Source organism: Periophthalmus magnuspinnatus, chromosome 2 (assembly GCF_009829125.3).
Source record: "Periophthalmus magnuspinnatus isolate fPerMag1 chromosome 2, fPerMag1.2.pri, whole genome shotgun sequence".
Lineage (NCBI taxonomy): Eukaryota > Metazoa > Chordata > Actinopteri > Gobiiformes > Gobiidae > Periophthalmus > Periophthalmus magnuspinnatus.
The window spans coordinates 17,276,546-17,299,352 of record NC_047127.1 but is presented as its reverse complement, the minus strand read 5'-3'; the positions used below and the strand labels follow the sequence as shown (position 1 = coordinate 17,299,352).

Here is a 22,807-nt window from a genome sequence, read left to right as displayed (position 1 = left end):
CCTAACCAGGAATAAACAGGGACTAAAATGGGACAGAACCAGGACTAAAGAAGGACTAAACCAGCAATGAACCAGGACTATACTAGGACTAAAACTGGACAAAAGAAGGACTAAAGCAGGACTAAACTGGGACTAAGCCAGGACTATAGAAGGAATAAACCAGGACTAAACCAGAATTAAACCGAGATTAAACCAGGATTAAAGAAGGACTAAACCAGGGCTAAAGAAGGACTGAACCAAGACCTAACCAGGACTAAACCAGGACTAAAATGGAACAGAACCAGGACTAAAGAAGGACTAAAATATGACTAAAGGAGGACTATACCAGGACTAAACTAGAACTAAACCGGGACTAAACCTGGACAAAAGAAGGACTAAACCAGGACTATATTGGGACTAAACCAGGACTAAAGAAGGACTAAACCAGGACTAAAGAAGGACTAAATCTGAACTAAATCAGGACTCTCTTCCATCCTATTTCTACTACTGCTACAACTACTACTACCACCACAAATACTACTACTACTACTTTTACTATTACTACTAACATCACCACCACTACTACTAATACTACTAGTACCACCACCAAAACTACTACTGCTATGACTACTACTGCTACTACTACAACTAGTACTACCACCAACACTACTTCTACTACTAATAATACCGCTACTGCTACTATTACTATTATTACTACTACGACTACTACCACCACTATTATATGTGTGTATGTGTGTTTATGTGTGTGTCTGTGTTTGTTTGTGCAGTGGAACGGCTGTGTGTGGTGTTTTATGTTGTGACGGCTGTGTGTCTGGTGTCCTGCAGTGTGACAGCTGTGTGTGGTGTCCTGCGATGTGATGGCTGTGTGTGGTGTCATGCATGTGACGGCTGTGTGTGGTGTCCTGCAGTGTGACAGCTGTGTGTGATTTCCTGCAGTTTGATAGCTATGTATAGTGCCTTGCGGTGTGACGACTGTGTATGGTGTCCTGCGGTGTGACAGCTATGTGTGGTGTCCTGGAGTGTGACGGTTGTGTGTGGTATCCTGCGGTGTGATGGCTGTGTGTGGTGTCCTGCGGTGTGACAGTTATGTGTGGTGCCCTGCGGTGTGACGGCTATGTGTGGTACCCTGCGGTGTGACGGCTATGTGTGGGGTGTACTGCAGTGTGATGGCTTTGTGTGGTGTCCTGCGGTGTGGCAGCTGTGTGTGGTGTCCTGCGGTGTGATGGCTGTGTGTGCGGTGTCTTGCAGCGTGATAGTGTCCTGCGGTTTGACACCTGTGTTTGGTGTCCTGCAGTGTGATGGTTGTGTGTGGTGTCCTGCAGTGTGACAGCTGTGTGTGTGGTGTTCTGCAGTGTGTCAGCTGTGTGGTGCCTTGCGGTGTGACGGCTGTGTGTGGTGTCCCGTAGTGTGACAGCTGTGTGGTGTCCTGTGGTGTGATGGCTCCGTGTGACAGCTGTTTGTGGTGTCATGTCGTGTGACAGCTGTATGTGTGGTGTCCTGCGGTGTGACAGTTGTGTATGGTGTCCTGCGGTGTAACAGCCGTGTGCAGTGTGCTGCGGTGTGTGACAGCTGTGTGTGTGGTGTCCTGTAGTGTGACTGCTGTGTGGGGTGTCCTGCAGTGTGATTGATGTGTGTAGTGTCCTGCGGTATGACAGTGTTTTGTATGGTGTCCTGCGGTGTGACAGATGTGTGTGGTGTTCAGTGGTGTGACGGCTGTGTGTGGTGTCCTGCAATGTGATGGCTGTGTGTGGTGTCCTGCAGTGTGATGGCTGTGTGTGGTGTCATGCAGTGTGATGGCTGTGTGTGGTGTACTGCAATGTGACAGCTGTGTGTGATTTCCTGCTGTTTGGTACCTATGTGAGGTGTGACAGCAGTGTGTGGCGCCCTGTGGGGGGACGGCTGTGTTTATGGTGTCCTGTGGTGTGACGTGGTGTCCTGGAGTGTGACGGCAGTGTGTGGTATCCTGGGGTGTGACGGCTGTGTGTGTGGTGTCCTGCAGTGTCACAGCTGTGTGTGGTGTCCTACGGTGTGACGGCTGTGTGTGGTGTCCTGTGGTGTGACAGCGGTGTGTGGTGTCCTGCAGTGTGACGTCTGTGTGTGTGACGTCCTGTAGTGTGACAGCTATGTGGGCTGTCCTGCGGTGTGATGGCTGTGTGGTGTCCTGTGGTGTGATGGCTCTGTGTGACAGCTGTTTGTGGTGTCATGTCGTGTGACGGCTGTATGTGTGGTGTTCTGCGGTGTGATGGCTGTGTATGGTGTCATGCGGTGTAACAGCCGTGTGTAGCGGTGTGTGGTGTCCTGCAGTGTGACGTCTGTGTGTGCGGTCCTGTGGTGTGACAGCTGCGTGTGGTGTCTGTGGTGTGATGCTGTATGTGTGGTGTCCTGCGGTGTGATGGTTGTGTTCTGTTAAAATGTTTTTTGTTTTGTTTTTTTAAGGGTCCTATCTTAAGCAAAACTGACTCTTGTGAGTTTTAAGTCATGTTTCAATGTTGTTACCTTTTCAAATCAGACTTGGAGTTGCGTTTTGTTTCATTCACACGTTTGAGTAACACATACTGTCTACATCTCCAAAGTCAAAACACTCCGTTCCACCTTGTGATGTCATGAAGTTGTAGCTTTAAAATTCAGTAGAAATTGGCAATCCCTGGACTGAAATCATCCAAATGATTCCAGTGAACATTTGAAGGTGTTTTCTGTGTGAGAGAAGAACTCAATCTAAATACAGAAAATGTTTGATGAGAAAAACACCATTATAACATAAATCAGATAATAATAATAAGGGGTCTTATTTAGTCACATAATAATTAAACTAGAACTACAAACATATGAGCTTGTTTATTAGAATTTTATTTATTTATTTTTTAACATGGCACATTTGTGTGAGTGTCCAGCGGGGTTACACAAAAAACAACATAATGCTTGTGAAATGCTTCCTTACGATTGTTGTAGAACTGATTTCTTTTTGAAAATATTTTTTGTATTTTGCTACAAAGGCATGTCAAACCACAGGACAGAAAAAGGCGTTACACCCCCAAAAGTACCACAAAAGTACCCATAAACACATTTACACAGTATAGTATTAATTGAATACAGGAGAAACAAAAACAGCCATCTCAAACGGTAACCACAAAAAACATTAGTCATATGAAATCCAGAAATTCTTAATAACTCTTAAAATATATGATTAATTATAAAAACATCAACTATTTTAAAGCAACAACCCTTTAAATATGTCTAAGATTAGCAAAACATACAGACTTTTTAAAATGTATTAAAACCTCTTTGAGGTCCCATATTATGCAGTTTTCTGATCTATGTTATAATGTTGTCTGAAGTTTAGTTTCATTCACATGTTTAACACACAAACCCTACAGATTTAGTTATTTTCTTAAACAGAAAACACTCTGTTCCATCTTGTGGTAATACAGGAAGTGCTAAACTGTGTTTTTAAACTCCATATACCTTCAGTAGAATCATTTGGATCATTTCAGCTCTGGAACTGCCTTAAAAACAACCACTTAATGACATCAGAAGGTGGAGCATTTTGAGCTTTGGAGATCTAGACAGACTAACTAAAGTGTTACTCAAATATGTGTGAATGAAACAAAACAACTCCCGGTGTCTTTTTGAGGAGGGAACAGCATTATAACATTACTTAAAGCTACAAGAGTCATTTTTGCACAACAGAGGAGCTTTAACAGACAAAATGGTCATAACAATTGGCTAGGAGCCTACACAAGTATAACAGATTTATGATTATTTCTTTATTAAATATTACATTTACATTAGAATGCATACTTTTGTTGAAAATTAATACATTTATAGGAATAATTTTGCATATATTTAAACAGTACAGTGGCAAACACAAAAATGTCCCTGTTTGAGAATCTGTAGCAATAATTATTCAGATTTTGAAATTGTGATTTGTTTTATTGATATGAACATTTAAAGTCACAAGTAACCTTTTTACCAAAGAATAGACCAAAATAAAAGTTTTGCACTGAAAAACATAGAAAAACCTGCATCTCCTCCTGCTTGTTTGCATGAAAATGTTGTTCCTTAGACTATAATATTCCACAGTATGGCATAAAATGTGTCTATCTCCACAGAGAATGTTCCAAAGTATGGTTTTAACTTTTCTAGTTTCATGAAATCATGCAGGTGACATGCCCCCTCCAGAAACTGAACCTTTAAGTGTGTTTTAATAATATGTTGCTTAAACTAACATTGACAAAAATACAATGTTAAAAATAGTCTTTACTATTAATATTGAGAATTTGCAGCATCATTTATTCAGATTTTGATTTTAGAATTCAGATTCAGAAAAAGAAATTCAGGAGATATTTAACATACTTTAGTTTTGTGATTTGTTTTGGAAAACATGATAAATATTTAAAGGCACTGTACCTGATGTTTACTGACTTGAAAATCAAGTCTGTTCTTTAGTATTAAAATCAAGTTTGAAATGTTACTATTGTAATTACACTAGTTGCTTATATTATATCAGCAAACACATATTTAAATCAGGTAGTCATGGTCGTCCAACACAAACCCTGCACTGATAGAGTCTGTGATCCAGGATTCTCTCACGATTTTAAACTTCTTCCTAAATGTTCTCCGCAGCATTCTCAGCTCTAGAATCAAATCCTCAGACTCTACGACCACATGTGTCACTCCCTCTGCTAACCTCGGCTCCACTCTCCCCCCGTGATACTCAAATTCCAGCCTGCGAATGTCCAAACACGTCCCTGCTTTCGGCTCAAGCGACTCACTGATGTCTTTAAAACAGTCCATGTAAACTGTGAAAGGTCGAAACATACTGGTCACCAAGTCCTCCCAGCCATATCTCTCCTCCACCTGAGCTACGTCCAAATCAAAAGCAGTGGACGTAATTCTGCCAAACACTTCCTTCAGTTGCTCCACATCGGTATCCATGCTGTAGCTGTCACCATATTGGTCATATTGTTTGGCGAAGTACTCCCGGGTGGATGGGGTCATGCTGACCATGTGACGCGGTTGCCATGGCACCACCTCCTTCCTGTGCAGACACTCGAGCAGCCAGGTTGCCCGGACAATGTCATGTTTGTTGGATGCAATGAGGTTTTTCACGCGCGTGTTCTCAGAGCCCACCACGACACAGTATGTGTCTGGCCCCGGGTTTTGCACCACGATAGCGCCACAACTGAATGAGAAGAAAAGGTTAATGTTAGAATCAAGATTTAAACCCATAATATGTAACTTTTAACCAAAAAAAGACTCAAATAAAAGCATATATATATATATATATATATATATATATATATATATATATATCCATTTTAGTTGTGTGTATTGCACTGAAATGCTTCGAAATCATGTGTCCTTACTGACTTAACCTAACCTGACTTTTACTTCTGGAAGAAGGACTTCTGCTTGTTTTCAAGGAAATGTTCCTTTTGCTATAATATTCCACAGTATGGCATGAAACTTTTTCCTTGGAGAATGTTCCAGAGTATGGTTTTAACTTTTTCTCTCCATGGAATCATGCAGCTGATGTCCCATCTCCACAAAGTTACACACTGTAGCTTTAGCTGAGACTTAATATACTCAAGTACCATTATTTAAAAAAAAAAAATATTACTCAAATAGAAGCACAAAGTAGTGGTCCAAGAAAAGAAAAGAAAAAAAAAAGTGAAAAAGTATTTAGGGGAAACTACTACTCAAGTAGGAGTAACTGTTGGCAAATAACATCTGATTTAGAATTTGAAGGACAAAACATCAAATGATGCACAGATTGGTATTGGTAATGGTATTTTGAAATGCTTTTACTGTGTACCTCGCCACTCCCCTCTCCAGCTCAGCTTTGGAGTGCTCCTCAATCCCATTTATGACACAGAACTCCACATCTTCAAACATGTCCGTCTCCTTCTGGATTCCGCTCAGATCCTGTGGTTTGAAATGATCAATGACTCCCACCAATTTCTTGGGCTTCACTGGGACTTTCCTCTTCTTCTTCTGTGGTGCTCTGTCTTCCAGGCTCAGATGTCGCGATGCAAGCTTCCCGGACGCTTTGGTCCGGAACTGATCCAGCTCCGCCAAAGTTGTGCACTGGTGCCACTCTTTGTCATCTCGAATTTTCTCAATTCTTGGAAAACGTAGAGTACAATTTGTCATATACATGTCGCTGCTCACAATCTCTGCAGCTTTGACTTGGATGATCACGGAGTTGCACGGTTCAATATAGACTTCCGGCTTTTCGGTTGCACATAGAATGGATGCCGGTGGGTCGTTTTTCCGGTAAACTTTCCAATATTTGGCTAATTTCAGACCCAAATCATACAGCTCTTGCATGGTGTAGCCAGATCCAATTCGGCAAAGCGTATGGAAAACAGAAGGTTTGGTTTCTCCTGGTTTTGGGGCCTCTGCTACAGCGCACAAAAAGTGTGACATCATACCTGCTCGTCTGCCTTTACCCCAATAACCTCCGACTATGAGCAAGTCCAGCTCATCCATCAAACCATCAACATACTCGGGCTTAATTTTAAGCCAGCCCTCTCCTCGTTTGTCCGGTTTGTAAATGGACATTGGATCTTTGACCATGATTCCCTCTTCTCTCCCGTCTATTGCATCATTCAAAGCATTTATAACCTCTTTGGTGCTTTTCACTTCTGCTTTATGCACAATGTGAATCCATCCTTTGACCGGCGTGAAAACTGTCTGCAAAATCTCATATCGCTTTTTTAATGGCTCCTTCCCGAGCTTCTGATTATTCACCAACAAAACATCAAAGACACAGAAACACGTCTGCAGCTCGGAGTCGCCCATGAGCTTCTTGATATCAAACTTGCTTCCTTTTTGCATAAATGTTTCTGTAGTCGGGTTGTAAGCCATCATTTCGCCGTCTAAAATGCAGTTCACGACGTTGCTCTTGAAAACGTTGTGAATGTAAGGAGTGAGGGAGCCCTCTAGTGGCGAACCTCCAAACTGCTGTGTGTATTCAAAAGCATTGCGGCTGAAATACTTGTACACGTCGCCGTCTTTGTGCAGCTGGATGCGCTCTCCATCGAGTTTAGTCTCAATGTAAAACGGACTGTTGCTCATTTGCTTTTCTATGTTACAAAGGTTAGCAACAGCGGCTAACATTGGCTTAAATGCAGAAAATAGTCCGATTGAAACTTCACTTAGTGACACCACAGGGTTGTGGAGCTGTTGACAAACTTTATTTAAATCTGTGTTGACGTTATAAAGCTCTGCTGCATCTGGGTGGAACACTTGTAGCACAGTTTCTTTACTAATACTAATTTTCATGTCTTTCAAAATCATTCGAATCAACCACTTTTGCTCGAGCGCAGAACTTTGTGTAATTAAATGCAGTAAACTTTGCCTAACCAAGTCCTTCTTCTTATTTGCATTGTTGATTGCCACCGAATCTAGAAAATCATTGACTTCTTTAATGGTAAGCTTGCCATGTGCGGTGCAGCGCTTTTTCAAAACAAAGAAGGCCATTCCAGCAAAATCTCCAGCCTCTCCTTGCGTAGTGGTTGGTGCACGGTAGTTTAAAAGTTTATTTGCTTCAGGCCCGTTTTTAGGTAGTCCCAAAACGTCAATGTATAGCTTAGCAAGCATGTTTTCTTTGATCCCGTATGCCATCCGCTCCCTTTCGAATGTGGGAACAATCAAACGCATCGCTGGGTAAAAAGAGTCTGTGGTTTTGGGATTATCTTTGTGTAAAACCGCATGAAACGTTCGCCATGTTTTGATGAAGTCTCCCAGGATTTTAGACTTTTCCAAGCGTGTTTTTGCTTTTTGGATCCTCTCTAAAGTGTTGCAGAGGTGAAGAAACGGGACCTGAGCAGCCACAGAGGGCTGGGCCGAAGAGGAAGAGGAAGCAACGCTGTTGGATGGGCCCTCCATTTTAAACACCTGCAACAACAAAAAAGCACAGTAATGCAGTAAGGCGCTGTACCTGAATTTAAGGAACTAGTTCATTTTAAATATTCGCAGTGGTCCAAAGCTATTCGTCACTTACCTTGTGCATTCAAAACATCCTAATTATTCACCACAATGAGTTTATAAGCACTGTCTCATAATGAGATTCAGACAGTACACAGTGGACTTATTTTGAGCTTAAGAGCTACTTGTATAATATAATGGGTAGACTTGTCACGATAGCATATTTTGAAGTTTGATATTGAAGCATTGAAACTATTCATGCCAGTGGCTTAAACCACTGATTTAATCGAAACCTACAATGTTGTTAAAAAAAAAAATTTAAAAAAAAGAAAGAAAGAAAAAGAGCTGCAATAAATAAAGTTAATACTTAGTTTGTATCTGTAATGAGTCATGGAAGTTATTAATTATTAAATTCTTAAATAACTCGTATGGCTTAAATCGTATCATATAGCTAAAAAAATAAAATAAAATTCTCCAATAGTGCAAAGGAAATGGGCACCCAACAAATATTAACCCTAAAAAACATTGTTCCAACTTTCATATATTGAATGATAAGTCTGGGACAAAACACATTTTGCTAAAATAATTGGGAAAATCTGGTACAGGCCCTTTAATCTTTTACACTAGACTAGTATTTAGGAATACATAAGAATTAGTTTGTCCTGCTGTTAAAACAAGTCCCCAGTTTTCATGAATTTAAATCTACAGCAAGTGAACAGCTAACTGTAATTAAATTCATTAAATGAAGGGAGTAATGTTAACACTTAATTTTACAAAAAAGTGAAAAGTATGACAAACCGTTTATCTGAGATGTTGATGATGATGATGATGATGATGATGATGATGATGATGATAATTGCTATCCCATTTCCACTTTTCTATTTTCCAACTCACTGGTCTGTTTAAAAAGATACATCTGATGCACTGAGAACAAATATATTCTTGTTTTTGACACAGTAAATAAATGTGTTTTTCTTCTATTTTCTTTTTAGGGACATTATTTCAAAGACTAAAAAGCATTTCCACTTTTAATTTTTTTTTTTTTTGATTATAGGCTACTGGGGAAAATGTAGGCTTAGTCAGTCCTGCCATTCCTGAATGTAAGGTATCGATGCCGCTTGCGGCTTTAATTAGGCCCGAGCCCATACAAGGCGTAGGGACTATTGCTTCCGCAACGATGAATGCATGGGCGAAATCAGTGATTTTGGGTTGATGATAATAATAATAATAATAATAATGTATTTTTATTTGAGTAAAAGAAAAACATTGGTGATGTACTTTTTATCATTACAGGAAGTGGGATCTGTAAAATTGGTCTAAAATGGCGCTAATTTGACTCCAGATGTACATTTATGTGTTGATATCAGAGTGAACATACTAAATATATCTTAAATAGTCAGTTTAAAGCCTTACCTTTTTAAAAATCGTCTTTAAAAGCTGAAATTAGACTCGTTCATGTTTCAAACAGCAGAGTTGTGATGTGCCGCAGTCAAATGCTTCCCCCGGACACAACAAACTCTGTATTTATGTTCCGCGCTGTTTTCATCCCGCCAAAAAAAAAAAAAAACAAAAAACAAAAAAACGACAAACAACAGCGTTTTTAATCACAAATGACAGGTAAACAATTGTACTAATATTAGGGACAATACACACAATGGAGATGTTTTTCAGTGTCATGTATTTTCAGTATTTCCAGTGTCATGTAGTTTCAGTATTTTCAGTGTAATGTATTTTCAGTATACATGTGTTTATGTCGTCTCTATACAGATAAAACAAAGCTGTTTCGTGTTTTTTTAAATCCATGTCTAAATGTGGTAGTTGTTATTCAACCACCAGAGGGAGACAGAAGCTTAAGTTTAAATTATCGAAAGTCTTGGCGATTAATTGAAGTAATTTGATTAATTCGTGTTTTTAATAATCGAGATTTTGAAAAATTGTAAAATGGTAAAATCGAGGACTATCATGAAAAAGCTGACTCCTTTTTTACTTGCAAAGCAAGTTGTATTTATTAAACAACTGACATTGTAAAAATATATATAATTCTAATATAAACCATTAAAATTAGATTACACATGTATACACATGTAATTAAAAATAAAAATGTCCTTGAATAATAGGAAGAATGAAAGAACGAAAATGTTAAGTGGTCACTGGTCCTCCCTCCCTGGTGTTCCCTGGTGGTCTCTGATGGTCTCCGGTGGTCGCTCCCTTGTGGTCCCTGGTGCTCAATGATGGTCCCTGGTGGTCTCTGGGGGTCCCTGGTGCTCCCTGGGGCTCCTTGGTGCTCCCTGGTGTTTCTTGGTGGTCACCGGTGATCCCTGGTGCTCCCTTGTACTCAATGGTGGTCCATGGCGGTCCCTGGTGCTCCCTGGTGGTCGCTGCTCTGAATCCGGGAGGAGGGGTTTTAAATGTTGTAATTGCAGGTTTCATACTGTGCTCATTTCAGATGTTCAGATTACAGTTTGAGTTTGATTTGATCAGAGCTGCAGTTGAGATGATTTATAGCGATTAATCTTTCAGATACTCAAACGATTATTTCTGTTGTGCACTGATACTTTTAAAACACATTATCAACCAAGTAAACATTGAAATATGGTGACTCGAACAAAGTGTAACACTTATTAAAATCTCAAAGGTGCATTCTTTGTGTCCATTTTGATTTGATAATGTCACCGTTTCTAAAATGTATTTTTGTCTGTGTGGGTAACGAATGTGGCTATGATTATATTTAGAGTTGATTAATCGTTGCAGTGGCATTTGAGATTAACTGAAAAAAATATAAAAATGATCCAAAACCCAAACAAACCTCCTCCACCTGACTGCACATCATATCCAGAGTATGGCGCGTTTGTTCCTGCAGGTGGCGCTCTCTGACCGCGCAGTAGCAGATGGAGCAGAGGTCATAGAAGCCACGGGTTGTTTACTTCTGTCCCTGCTGCAGTGAAGGATGCTGGGAAATCCGAGACAGAGGAACGAGAGCTCCATTCAAACAGTTCAGCCAAAAACACTGAAGAAACACACAGGGGTAAAGTATGGACATTTGAAGATTTTACAAACAGTTAGGCTAAAAACACTGAGGAAACACTCAGAGGTAAAGTATGGACATTTAAAGATTTTACAAACACTTCAGCTAAAAACACTGAAGAGACACACAGGGGTAAATTATGCACATTTAAAGACTTTACAAACAGTTCGGATCAAAACACTGAAGAAACACAAAGGGGTAAAGTATGGACATTTAAGGGTTTTTACATTTATAAGCATGATCCAAAGTGAGCCCAGGTACAAGATAAATATGCTCACATCAAATACATCTGTTACAGATGAGAACACATCTGATTTAGAAATGTTAATCACAAAAAAATGGATATGATGGCCCAGTTGTTTCTGTTATAATTTGGTGTTTTGGTTCAAGATGACTATCCACTCAGGAAGCAGAATGAGTGTCACATGACTCTCTTTAATGACTTTAATGCTGAAATCCAGTTGGTTGAAACTTAAAATCCCTCTCTCTGATCTGAATGGTCACTACCTAAACTGAGCACCTACAGCCAACCAGGACTCAGTGCCAAGGCAACCTCTGCAGCTCAGGGAGTAAATCTGGAGGTTCTGGAGGTTCAGTTGTGATTGTTCATGCTCTGGACACAGGTTCTGTTGTGATTGTTCTTGCTTTGGACACACAGGTTCAGTTGTGATTGTTCAGGATTTGGACACAAAGGTTCAGTTGTGATTGTTAATCTCAGAACACAGGTTCAGTTGTGATTGTTCAGGCTCTGGACACAGGTTCAGCTGTGATTGTTCAGGCTCTGGACACAGGTTCAGCTGTGATTGTAGTACTTAAAACTCTAAAAACTAAGAAATTCAGATCAATGTTGGTTTATTTCCAAAGACACTAAAGAAAAAATACATGAAATAAAAAGTAGATTTGTCTAATAAAACCAGTAAAATGTAAAAGACAGCACATAAACTTAAAGCCAGATTATGTAACTTTTCTGATAGACGGTAACGATGCTTTGGTAAAATGAGAAGTTCAAACTTTTGTAGTCACTTTAAGTAAAAGCAACAAAATATGTGAAAAAAATTCCTAACAAACTTATAAGCACAAATATATCAAATTGATCACAGCTTTCTAGAGCCTGACCAGTAGTCGGAGGAGAGGGTGGCAAAAAGTCCAATGAAACAGAAAAGCAGTGAATCATGAGATGACAAAATCAAGAAAACAGAAATGTTAGATTGTGTTTGTATTTCCATATCTCCCAGCTCTGATCGACTCCACTGTAAGATGTTATACTCCTGTTTTGTGTGGCTACTAGAAACAGTAGCACTAGGAGCACTGGCAGCATACACTCACCTGAAGGATTATTAGGAACACCATACTAATACGGTGTTTGAGCCCCTTTCGCCTTAAACTTGAACTGCCTTAATTCTACGTGGCATTGATTCAACAAGGTGCTGAAAGCATTCTTTAGAAATGTTGGCCCATATTGATAGGATAGCATCTTGCAGTTGATGGAGATTTGTGGGATGCACATCCAGGGCACGTAGCTCCTGTTCCACCACATCCCAAAGATGCTCTATCGGGTTGAGATCTGGTGACTGTGGGGGCCATTGTAGTACAGTGAACTCATTGTCATGTTCAAGAAACCAATTTGAAATGATTCAAGCTTTATGACATTGTGCATTATCCTGCTGGAAGTAGCCATCAGAGGATGGGTACATGGTGGTCATGAAGGGATGGACATGGTCAGAAACAATGTTCAGGTAGCCCGTGGCACTTAAACAATGCCCAATTGGCACTAAGGGTGCCAAGAAAACATCCCACACACCATTACACCACCACCACCAGCCTGCACAGTGGTAACAAGGCATGATGGATCCATGTTCTCATTCTGTTTACGCCAAATTCTGACTCTACCATTTGAATATCTCAACAGAAATCGAGACTAATCAGACCAGGCAACATTTTTCCAGTCTTCAACTGTCCAATTTTGGTGAGCTTGTGCAAATTGTAGCTTCTTTTTCCTATTTGTAGTCGAGATGAGTGGTACCCGGTGGGGTCTTCTGCTTTTGTAGCCCATCCACCTCAAGGTTGTGCGTGCTGTGGCTTCACAAATGCTTTGCTGCATTCCTCGGTTGTAACGAGTGGTTATTTTAGTCAACGTTGCTCTTCTATCAGCTTGAATCACTCAGCCCATTCTCCTCTGACCTCTAGCATCAACAAGGCATTTTCGCCCACAGGACTGCCGCATACTGGATGTTTTCCCCTTTTCACACCATTCTTTCTAAACCCTAGAAATGGTTGTGCATGAAAATCAGATTGTGAAATACTCAGACCGGCCCGTCTAGCACCAACAACCATGCCACACTCATAATTGCTTATATCACCTTTCTTTCCCATTCTGACATTCAGTTTGGAGTTCAGGAGATTGTCTGGACCAGGACACACCCCTAAATGTGATTGGCTGATTAGATAATTGCATTAAGGAGAAATTGAACAGGTGTTCCTAATAATCCTTTAGGTGAGTGTATATAAACTGTATATATACTATAGTAATAGTAGTAGTTGTTGTAGTAGTCAAGTATGTCTCAGGCACACTGCACACTTAGTGTAGCTCGATAGACCTGGCCAACAAACAGAAACTGTAAACAAAAGCTATTACAGTTTCAGTGTAGTTAGCTCCTCCTTCAGACAGATATAAGGCAGTGTCCAACAGTAATCTGACCAGAACTGAAGAAGCGGCTTGGATGAGCAGCCAAACGTCTTCACTCCTACAATGATTTGTTCAGTTGATAGATTTTATATTTTTCTTTTGCTATAATAATAATAATAATAGTAGTAGTAGTAGCAATCGTAGTAGCAATAGTAATAGTAAAAGTAATAGTAATATACCTGTTTTAGATCTTGAACACAAATTACCTCTAACTTTTCTCTTTATCTCCTGCTCTCACAATGTGCGAGAGCAACAGAGAGGAGAGACATTCTATTTTACAGAAAAGAGGACTTAGCCAGGACTAAACCAGGACACAACCAGGACTAAACCAGGACTAACCCTGTATTAAACCAAGACTAACCCAGTATTAAACCAGGACTAACCCAGTATTAAACCAGGACTAAACCAGGACTAACCCAGTATTAAACCAGGACTAATCCACTTCATTGATAGAGTTTGACTGAAGGATAATTCATGTTTCCACTCTGTGTCTGAGGTAGATCCAAACAGCCTGATGGTGACTCAGACTCCATCTGCTTTGAACTAAACCAGGATTAAACCAAGGCTAAATCTGCACTAAACCAGTACTAAACCTGGACAAAATCTGGAGTGTGTGTGGGGGGGTTTAGTCCTGGTTCAGTCCTGCTTTAGTCCTGTTTTAGTCCTGGTTAAGTCCTGGTTTAGACCTGGCTTAGTCCTGGTTTAGTCCTGGTTTAGCCCTGGTTAAGTCCAGGTTTATTCCTGGATTAATCCTGGTTTAGTCCTGGTTTTTGTCCTGGTTCAGTCCTGGTTTAGTTCTGGTTCTGTTCAGATCTGATGTAATATACTGATCTATGATAGTTTCAGTGACTTGTTTGGTTATATTTGTTTTGTCCTGGTTCACTTTGTGTTTATGCAGATCTGTATCAGTAAAAACACAGCTCATATCAACAAACATTATGTAACATTATCTCCAACTTACAACCATATCTGACAGGCTTATATAAGGGACAAAGTCAAGACTGGGAACTAAACCAGGACTAAACCAAGACTAAACCAGGACTAAATCAGGACTAAACCAGGTGTGAACTAGGACTGTCTTTAAAATTATTTGGTCTGTGTCTGTCAGACCCAAACCAGACATGAACTTGTGTGTAGGCTCTGTCTCCATCCCACAGGAAAGCCTTTGTTGTCTTGTCCTGTCCTCAAGTGTAAAAGTTCATTATCTCATGCCATTATTCAACCCCAAAGACATGCTTGTTGACTGTTGAAAGCACTGTAAGACGTTACATCAGAAGTTAGAAGATTTCTTCCAAATGAATTTTCGAATACCTTTCGGCTCTCTGCATCAGCTTTGGGACAGCCTCTTTCGCTTGTTGTTTACACGTGCTTTAATCTCCAAAATGGCGGTGTACAGTGTGTTTGGTTCATTTTGGTGTAAACATGGCCTGTGTTTGAACTGGAGGCTGAGAGCTAACCCGACGAGCTAACCCGACAAGCTAACCCAAGGAACTCACCCGAGGAGCTCGCCCGAGGAACTCACCCGAGGAGCTCATAGGATCAGGACACTGCATCAGAGTGAAGGATGAAAAGTTCAGCTGTGATCAGGCTCAAACAGGGTCACACAAACTCAGAAAAAGAAGAGGAGCTCAACGTCTGCTTTAAACAAGCGCCCCTGGTTTAAAGAGGGGGTATTACCTATATGGGTTATTAAAGAGGGGGTATTTTATTTCTATGGAGTATTAAAGAGGGGGTATTTGACTTCTATCGGGTATTAAAGAGGGTATATTTATTTCTATGTGGTATTAAAGAGGGGTTATTACCTCTATGGGGCATTAAAGAGGGGGTATTTTACTTCTATGGGGTATTAAAGAGGGGGTATTTTACTTCTATGGGGCATTAAAGAAGTGGTATTTTACTTCTATGGTCTATTAAGTGCTAACATATTTAGATCACCATGTTTCCTTTTGTTGTTTTGCAAATGCTGTAGTAGATGAAAACAATCTATTAACATTTTTTATAAGTTTCAGTTTTGTTTTTGCACTCAGTGCTAATTCCCTCACCCTTCAGAGCACTATCACAACACAATGGCGTGCATCTCACTAATGAAACTACTGCACATCACATCAGATTTATCAAGTTGCTGTGTGTTATTCTGTGTCCTGCTTTTTTTATACTTATGGAAAAATGTCGTGGGCAGAGCATTGGATCGTACTACCAACCGTAAGAAGGATTTGAATTGTGTTCAGTTGAAGAGATCTCTAGATTACCCATGGTTTTTTTTATGAGGGAACAGCATTATACCATGATGGAAAGCTTCAAAAAGTCGATTCTACAGAATACTTCATCTTTAAACAAGTGCACTCTGGTCTGAAGCGTGGACATAGCTAACCTGCTAACCGCTGCGTTCCAAACAGGAAGTGAGCATGGCATGATTCCGGCTCCATCGACTCACTTTACAGTGAAAAACCATGGCCCCTCTCTCTGTAACCACTGCTGTATTACCCCACTCAAGAAATGAACATTAATAACAGACCAATCAGGTCCCTTACAAAACTAGGACTTAACCAGGACTTACCCTGGAATAACCTAGATCTAAACCAGAACTAACCCAGACCTAAACCAGGAATAACCCAGATCTAAACCAGGACTAACCGAAGACTTAACCAGGACTAATCCAGATCTAAACTAGGACTAAACAAGGAGTTAACCAGGACTAACCCAGGACTAAATCAGGACTTAACCAGGACTAACCCAGATGTAAACCAGGACTTAACAAGGACTAACACAGATGCAAACCAGGACTTAAACAAGACTAACCCAGAACTTAACCAGGACTAACACAGATCTAAACCAGGACCAGCCGAGATTTAAACCAGGACTAAACTTGGTCTAACCATGACGTAGGTGTGTTGTTTGCTGGTGTGTTTTTCCATGTTTTTGTCTGAGTTCAAAGGTTGTTCGGCTCAAACTGTGTCACACCCAATGAGCCGAGAGTTTAACAGCAGATGGGAAAAAAACACTTCAACAATGGAAAAAATCCCTCCCATCCTCCTATATCCCTGTGTGTCAGATGCCCTCCCATCCTCCTATATCCCTGTGTGTCAGATGCCCACCCATCCTCTTATATCCCTGTGTCAGATGCCCTCCCATCCTCCTGTATTCTTGTTTGCCTTGAAAACCTGTATGCTACAATCAAGAGTTTTGAAAAAAACAATTATTTCTAAATTTAGGCCCTGTACCCAATTTGTGTCCATGTATTTGAGCAAAATGTGTCTTGACCATAGATTGTATATATAAATGGACATAGTTAACCAGCTAGCATAGACTGTATAGCTAAATGGACAGAGCTAACCTGCTAGCCACTGTGTCCCAAACAGGAGGTGAGCATGGGCGTACTTCCAGCTTCAATTCACTTTCTATTGAAAAGCTATCGCCCCCCTCCCCCTAAATGCTGCCTTTAGGCTCATCATTTTGATCTTAAATGATCCTGAGGTTTTTATTTCACTGTTGTGTCTGTAAATCAAGATATGAACATTAATAACAGACAAATCAGGCACCTTCTTTCCCCGAGGTCCTTCTCTCATTATTCTGGCATTTAGCAATTATTTTGTTAATCCTAATTGACCTAAAACAGGAAAAGTTTGTCTGATTTCATGTCAAACAGTGAGAAAAGAAAGCATGTCTTTTTATATAGTGTGTGTAAACTTCTGGTTTCAGCTGTAGTTCACTTCTTTACACTGTCTCGCCCCAGTACAGATACAGATATGTTGCACTAGCAGCTCTTGAGGTCAAAATAAGTCCACTGTGAACTGCCTGCATGTAATTAGAAAGTGTTTTAATGTCTGATAATCAGGAAATGCACAATTTGCTAGTTAATGTTACCTGTTACCGTAGCAACACTCCACTCTGGTCTCCAAAAAGCTGTGAAAAGTTTTTATAATCTCATGCTTGTAAGATGGTAAAAATCAGGTACAGCACCTTTAAAATCACATGAACTTTTCTGAAAGATTCCTTTAAATGTCTCACACTTGGGGTCATGACCTTTGCCCTTGGCTCCTAGCTGTTTTTTCTGTTTAAAGTATTTAAGTGGAGGATTTGCATATAGCAGCTCTCTGTAGCCACACGTCCTGCCTCTGGCTCATTTCTTGGCTCAAAAACAACACGCAAATGCGTTCATATGTTTTTAGTGTGTTTTTCACTTGAAACACGCCACAGTCAGCAAAACAAACCACACCAACTTTGAACTTTTGGAGTAAAAAAGAAACAAGGAAGAGTATTTTATTTATTACAAGGAATAAAAGTTCAGATTTCAGTCTGTCTCAGGTGTGAATACTCCTCGATGTGCACTAAATACATTCTAACGTGTTATTTATAGTATGTATCTTTATGGAGATTTTCCTCACTGTTTTCCAATGTTCCCGATGTTTGGTCTGGAGTAGATTCCCATGACTTTTCCATGATCTTTACATTCCTGCAGTTATCAGCTCTAAATATACTCCAGTGTGGACTCACAGGCTGCAGTATAGTGCTACTTTAAAGTCCACATGACAGGTCGCACAAAGTGAACAATATTATATTTAAGGTTTTACTACATATCTGGCCTTTTTTTTTCTATTGGGAAAATGGGCAGCAGATGTGACATACCTTTCCGTAAATGTTACCATTTATGTAAACAAGGGCCAAAACTTACACAATAGTTATGAACACAGTAATAAAAATAAATTACAACACTTTTATTTTGATTTAAAAAGAAAAATGCTTCCGATGTGGAGGGATTCTGTTTTAGAACTCAGAGATACTTCCTGTAGTTTTTGTTTCAACTTTTTTTTCCAACTAACGGCCACTTAATGGTGTGAAACTCTGATAAATATTTAGCACAGGCTCTATCCCACTAAACCAAGTCAGATTTAGTAAAACATACAACATATGTCACTTGGTTTAGTGGTGTCGCCTTGTTGCTTATTGCTTGTCTCCATGGAAAAGTTTAAAGCCATACTGTGTAACATTTTACCACTGTTACATACTGCACCTTTAAATGAGAAATTGTATGAACACCAAACTTAGCAATGTGTTTTTGTTGCATTTTCAAGTTTTCATTAGCTACTCCATAGGCTCCACAAAAAAAATAATTGGATTTTGAAATTGAAAATCAGATTTTTCCCATGTATTTGAGGAAAATGTGCAAGTCTAGTTTTTTCAGTTGAGGCTTGTTGCTAAAGTAAAGCTCGACCGTCCACAGGCACGAACAGGCAATCCACACACGCTTCTGGATTATTGTAATAGTTTGTCTGTGGGGCTGGACCAGGGCTCCCTGCAGTGCTCACAGAATGTCCATAACACAGAATGTCCAGAACACAAAATGTCCAGAACACTGCAACTCGACTGTGACAAAAACTAAGAGACGAGATATGTCAGGCCTGTGTGTGCAGCAGCTCTGGCTTCCGTTTCATAATGTTCTTGTTTAAGTGTCTGCACTCTATTTGTCGAGTCTCCACTCTATGGGTCGAGTCTGCACTCTATGGGTCCAGTCTGCACTCTATGGGTCCAGTCTGCACTCTATGGGTCCAGTCTGCACTCTATGGGCTAGTCTGCACTCTATGGGCTAGTCTGCACTCTATGGGCTAGTCTGCACTCTGTGGGTCGAGTCTGCACTCTGTGGGTCGAGTCTGCACTCTGTGGGTCCAGTCTAAACACAACAATATCATCACTATAACATACTTGTTAAATACTATATGCTAAACTTTGATAATTTTGTTTCACTTGCTTATGTCCAATTGACGTTTAAGATTCTTCACAACCTGGCTCCTCCATCACTTAAAGAATTCATCCAGTGGTCGACAGATACGGCTTTAAGATCAACCCGAGGTACCACAAGAGGACAGTGTAATATCCACCTTTGCCCAATCCTCCTTCTCATATAGGGCTGTTAAACAATGGAATAAGCTCCCATCAGAGATACTTAGCTTAAACAGCCTCACAGCCTTCACCACAAAGGTGAAAGCATGATTATTAACAAACCAAACATGTGTGCACATTTAGCTAAAAGAATGAATCGCTGATTGTAAGATGTGAATGCAAGTATACATATGAATGAACTAGCTGTGCTCTGCCAACTACTAGACACAGAAGGGTGAGTGTGAGTGTGAATAAAATGATATGGGTATGGATGTTAATTGGATTAAGTTACTACATGGACAGGTTTGCATTTTAAATCGAATTGTGGATATGTAAATTTTAATGTTGTACAGGTGTGCATTTTAAATTGTATTGGGTATGTGTGTGTATGTATGTGTGTATATGTAAATTTTAATGTTGACCCCTCCCCCTGAGGACTACAGATGGAAATTAGCTATTAAGCTGGAATCTAGTACAAGCATCTCTGCCCTTGCGCTTAATGTAATTCTACATTGTCCTATTAAATAAATAAATTAAATGAAAGTCTACACTCTATGGGTTCAGCCTGCACTCTGTGGATCAGTCTGCTCTCTATGTGTCCAGTCCACTCTATCGGTCCAGTTTGCATTTTATGGGTCAGTCTGGACTGTATGGGCCAGTCTGCACTCTATGGGTCCACATCTTCTCCCTGGCATTTAATACAAGATAGGGGTGTGTGTGTGTGTGTGCGTGTGGTGTTTTCTGTTTTTTGTTGACTTTTGTGTGATGCACTTTGGGCAGCTTAAGTTGTATTTTAAATATGCTATATAAATAAGTATTAAGTAAGTCCACTGTGAACTGTCTGCATCTAAGTATAAAATGCTCTATTGTCCGAGAATCTGGAACTGCGCATAAACATGCTACTCATTAGCTTTACTGTGATTGCAAAACTGTGCTCTGGTCTCTGAAAGTTGTGAAAAGTGCTTATAAGGATGTTCTGAATGCATAAGGTGCGGAATGTCTTTGGAGCATTGTTTCAGTTGAACTCATTCTGTTTTTCACTTTTCTTTTGTTGTATATTTTGACCCGGTCTTGTCTTAATAGTTTCCGTTGTGGATATGAGAGCGCTGTAGGAAATCCGAGTGCCTGGCTTTTATTTTGAAAGGGTGTCGCATAGGAAGCAGCTGATCGGTCAGAGACTTCCTGCTTTGGCGCACGTCAGCAGAGGGTCACACAGTTCACACCCCAGTAAACACGTTCTTACGTTTCACTGTCTAAAATACACACAGGAGAACTATACCTGATACAAAACAAGCAGCAAGGTTTAGAGGCAAAAGGAACAAGCAGAGAAATGGTCACATACTCATGCCCAACGCTGGGACTGTTACTGTGCCATTTAGTAATAATAATAATAATAATAATGGCTTACACTTGTAATGCGCTTTACAGGCTTGTCAAAGCCTCTCAAAGCGCAACACTATAGTCATTATTCATTCATTTCCACACTTGGTGATGGTAAGCTACTATTGTAGCCACAGCTGCCCTGGGGCAGACTGACAGAAGCGAGGCTGCCAATCTGCGCCATCGGCCCCTCCGACCACCACCTATCATTCGAGCACACACCACTTTCATACTAGGCAATGTGGGAGAAGTGTCTTGCCTAAGGACACAACGACAGAACTTGGTCCGAGCGGGACTCGATCCTCCAACCTTCGGGTTGGGGCCCCCAGTGTCACAATGCTGACATTTCAAACTCATTTTCGATATGAAGGAATGGACTTGATCCTTAGTACCGATTCTGATACCAAGATGATAATAAAACACTCCTTATTTAGACAATAGAATGTGATGTTCCACTGTAAATACTGTACTTTGTGTTCTAGTCCCATGTGTCTTATATCTGTGTAATCCCCAGTGTGTGTGTATATATGTGTGTGTTCAATTAATACTATCGAATAGTATCAGATCTTTCTCAGACTTTTGACAAAACCTCGTTTGGACAAAAGAGGTGACGTGAAGCTGTAGTTCAAAAAGCAGTGCTCCAATGAGAGCAAAAATATTCAAAAACAAACCAAAACTGAACTGAACAGCAAAATGTATGTATGTTAAAAAAAAAAAAATATATATATATATATATATATATATATATATATATATATATATATATATATATATATATATATATATATACTTTACTCTTATAGATTAATCATTAACCACAGCCACTTTTAGACAAAAAACAGACAAAAATAAAAGCTTTTTTTTTTTCATTTTTGATGGTTTTATTGCACTGAAAAACATGCATCTTCTCCACAAATCTGACTGACCTGAAGCAGAGTATATATCTGCTTGTATCCATGGAAATGGAAATTCCTTTGGCTACAATATTACACAGTATGGCATAAAACTCATCTATATCCATGTCCATGGAGAATATTCCGAAGTATGGTTTTAACTTTTCATTTACATGTAATCATGCAAGTGACGTGCCACCTCCAGAAAGTGGCATACTGCACCTTTTAATTAAACCACAATGGCCCAATTCGACAAACGCACCCTTCGAAGTACCCTTTGGAGTACCCTTCAAAATACATGGCCAGTGAAGGATACTCCTCCGTGTAGCTGCCTTCGTGCTGAAATGGGACAGGCCTACGCCACGGAGCATACTTCAACCGTTGTCTGTGCACTTGCAGAGAATTTGGCTCCAGTGAATAGGTGCCCATTCTCCCCCCTCAGGCGGATAAATTCGGCCGTCTCCTTGTCACTCCTTAAAGACAAAGAAATATTCTTAAATAAGGACGAATATTAAACATTACGATAGCTACACTAATATACAAGTGTAAGAGATAATTCCGCTTACCGTTTCGTCAGTTACACAGCGATTACTGTAAACCCAAATTAACAGGCCTTCACTGAGGTTGAGTCGCCTCCAATGTTCCCTCTAATTTTTCACGAGTCTGAGCAAACACACAAACTCCCTGAGTGGTCCCATGGACCACTGTGAGCAACATCAGACGTGCACACTGTGGTCATGCTGCATCGCATCCATCCAAGTTAAATGGTTTATTAAAAGAGTCAAATTACCGCATTTACATTTCTGTTATAAGACTTTTAATTAAGTGCTTTAGCCACTTATACAATGAAAATGACAAAATCTTGCTCATGACCTGTGTAGTATGTTAATGCTATTGGAAGTATAAATATTTAATTTTAACTAAAACATGAGCTTCCAACCAAACCAAGCCAACTGTAAACTCCAATGTTGAAAACACACGTAACATTTTTATCATAAAGCTCTGACTTGTATT

At 40.0% G+C, this 22,807-nt stretch overlaps 1 protein-coding gene across 2 annotated transcripts; it reads right to left on the bottom strand.

The window, feature by feature from the left end:
- Positions 1-2,827: 2,827 nt before the first annotated feature.
- lig4 (ligase IV, DNA, ATP-dependent) lies at positions 2,828-9,445 on the bottom strand. 2 transcript variants are annotated; one of them, XM_055227812.1, is made up of 4 exons: positions 9,346-9,442; positions 8,731-8,830; positions 5,816-7,902; positions 3,559-5,182 (listed from the first exon to the last, which is right to left on the bottom strand). In XM_055227812.1, the coding sequence occupies exons 3-4, from the start codon at positions 7,891-7,893 to the stop codon at positions 4,519-4,521; spliced, it is 2,742 nt and encodes a 913-aa protein (XP_055083787.1). In that variant the 5' UTR covers positions 7,894-7,902; positions 8,731-8,830; positions 9,346-9,442; the 3' UTR covers positions 3,559-4,518. The 2 variants fall into 2 exon arrangements, with proteins under 2 accessions (XP_033837878.2, XP_055083787.1); XM_033981987.2 differs by lacking the exon at positions 8,731-8,830 and having other exon boundaries at positions 2,828-5,182; positions 9,346-9,445.
- Between the last annotated feature and the right edge of the window lie 13,362 nt (positions 9,446-22,807).

Excerpts from the sequence above, each read along its gene's own strand:
- lig4 (XM_033981987.2), bottom strand. The coding sequence starts at position 7,893 with ATGGAGGGCCCATCCAACAGCGTTGCTTCCTCTTCCTCTTCGGCCCAG. Across the intron at positions 5,183-5,815 it reads CTGGAGAGGGGAGTGGCGAG|TTGTGGCGCTATCGTGGTGC; the intron begins GTACACAGTAAA and ends CTTCTCATTCAG.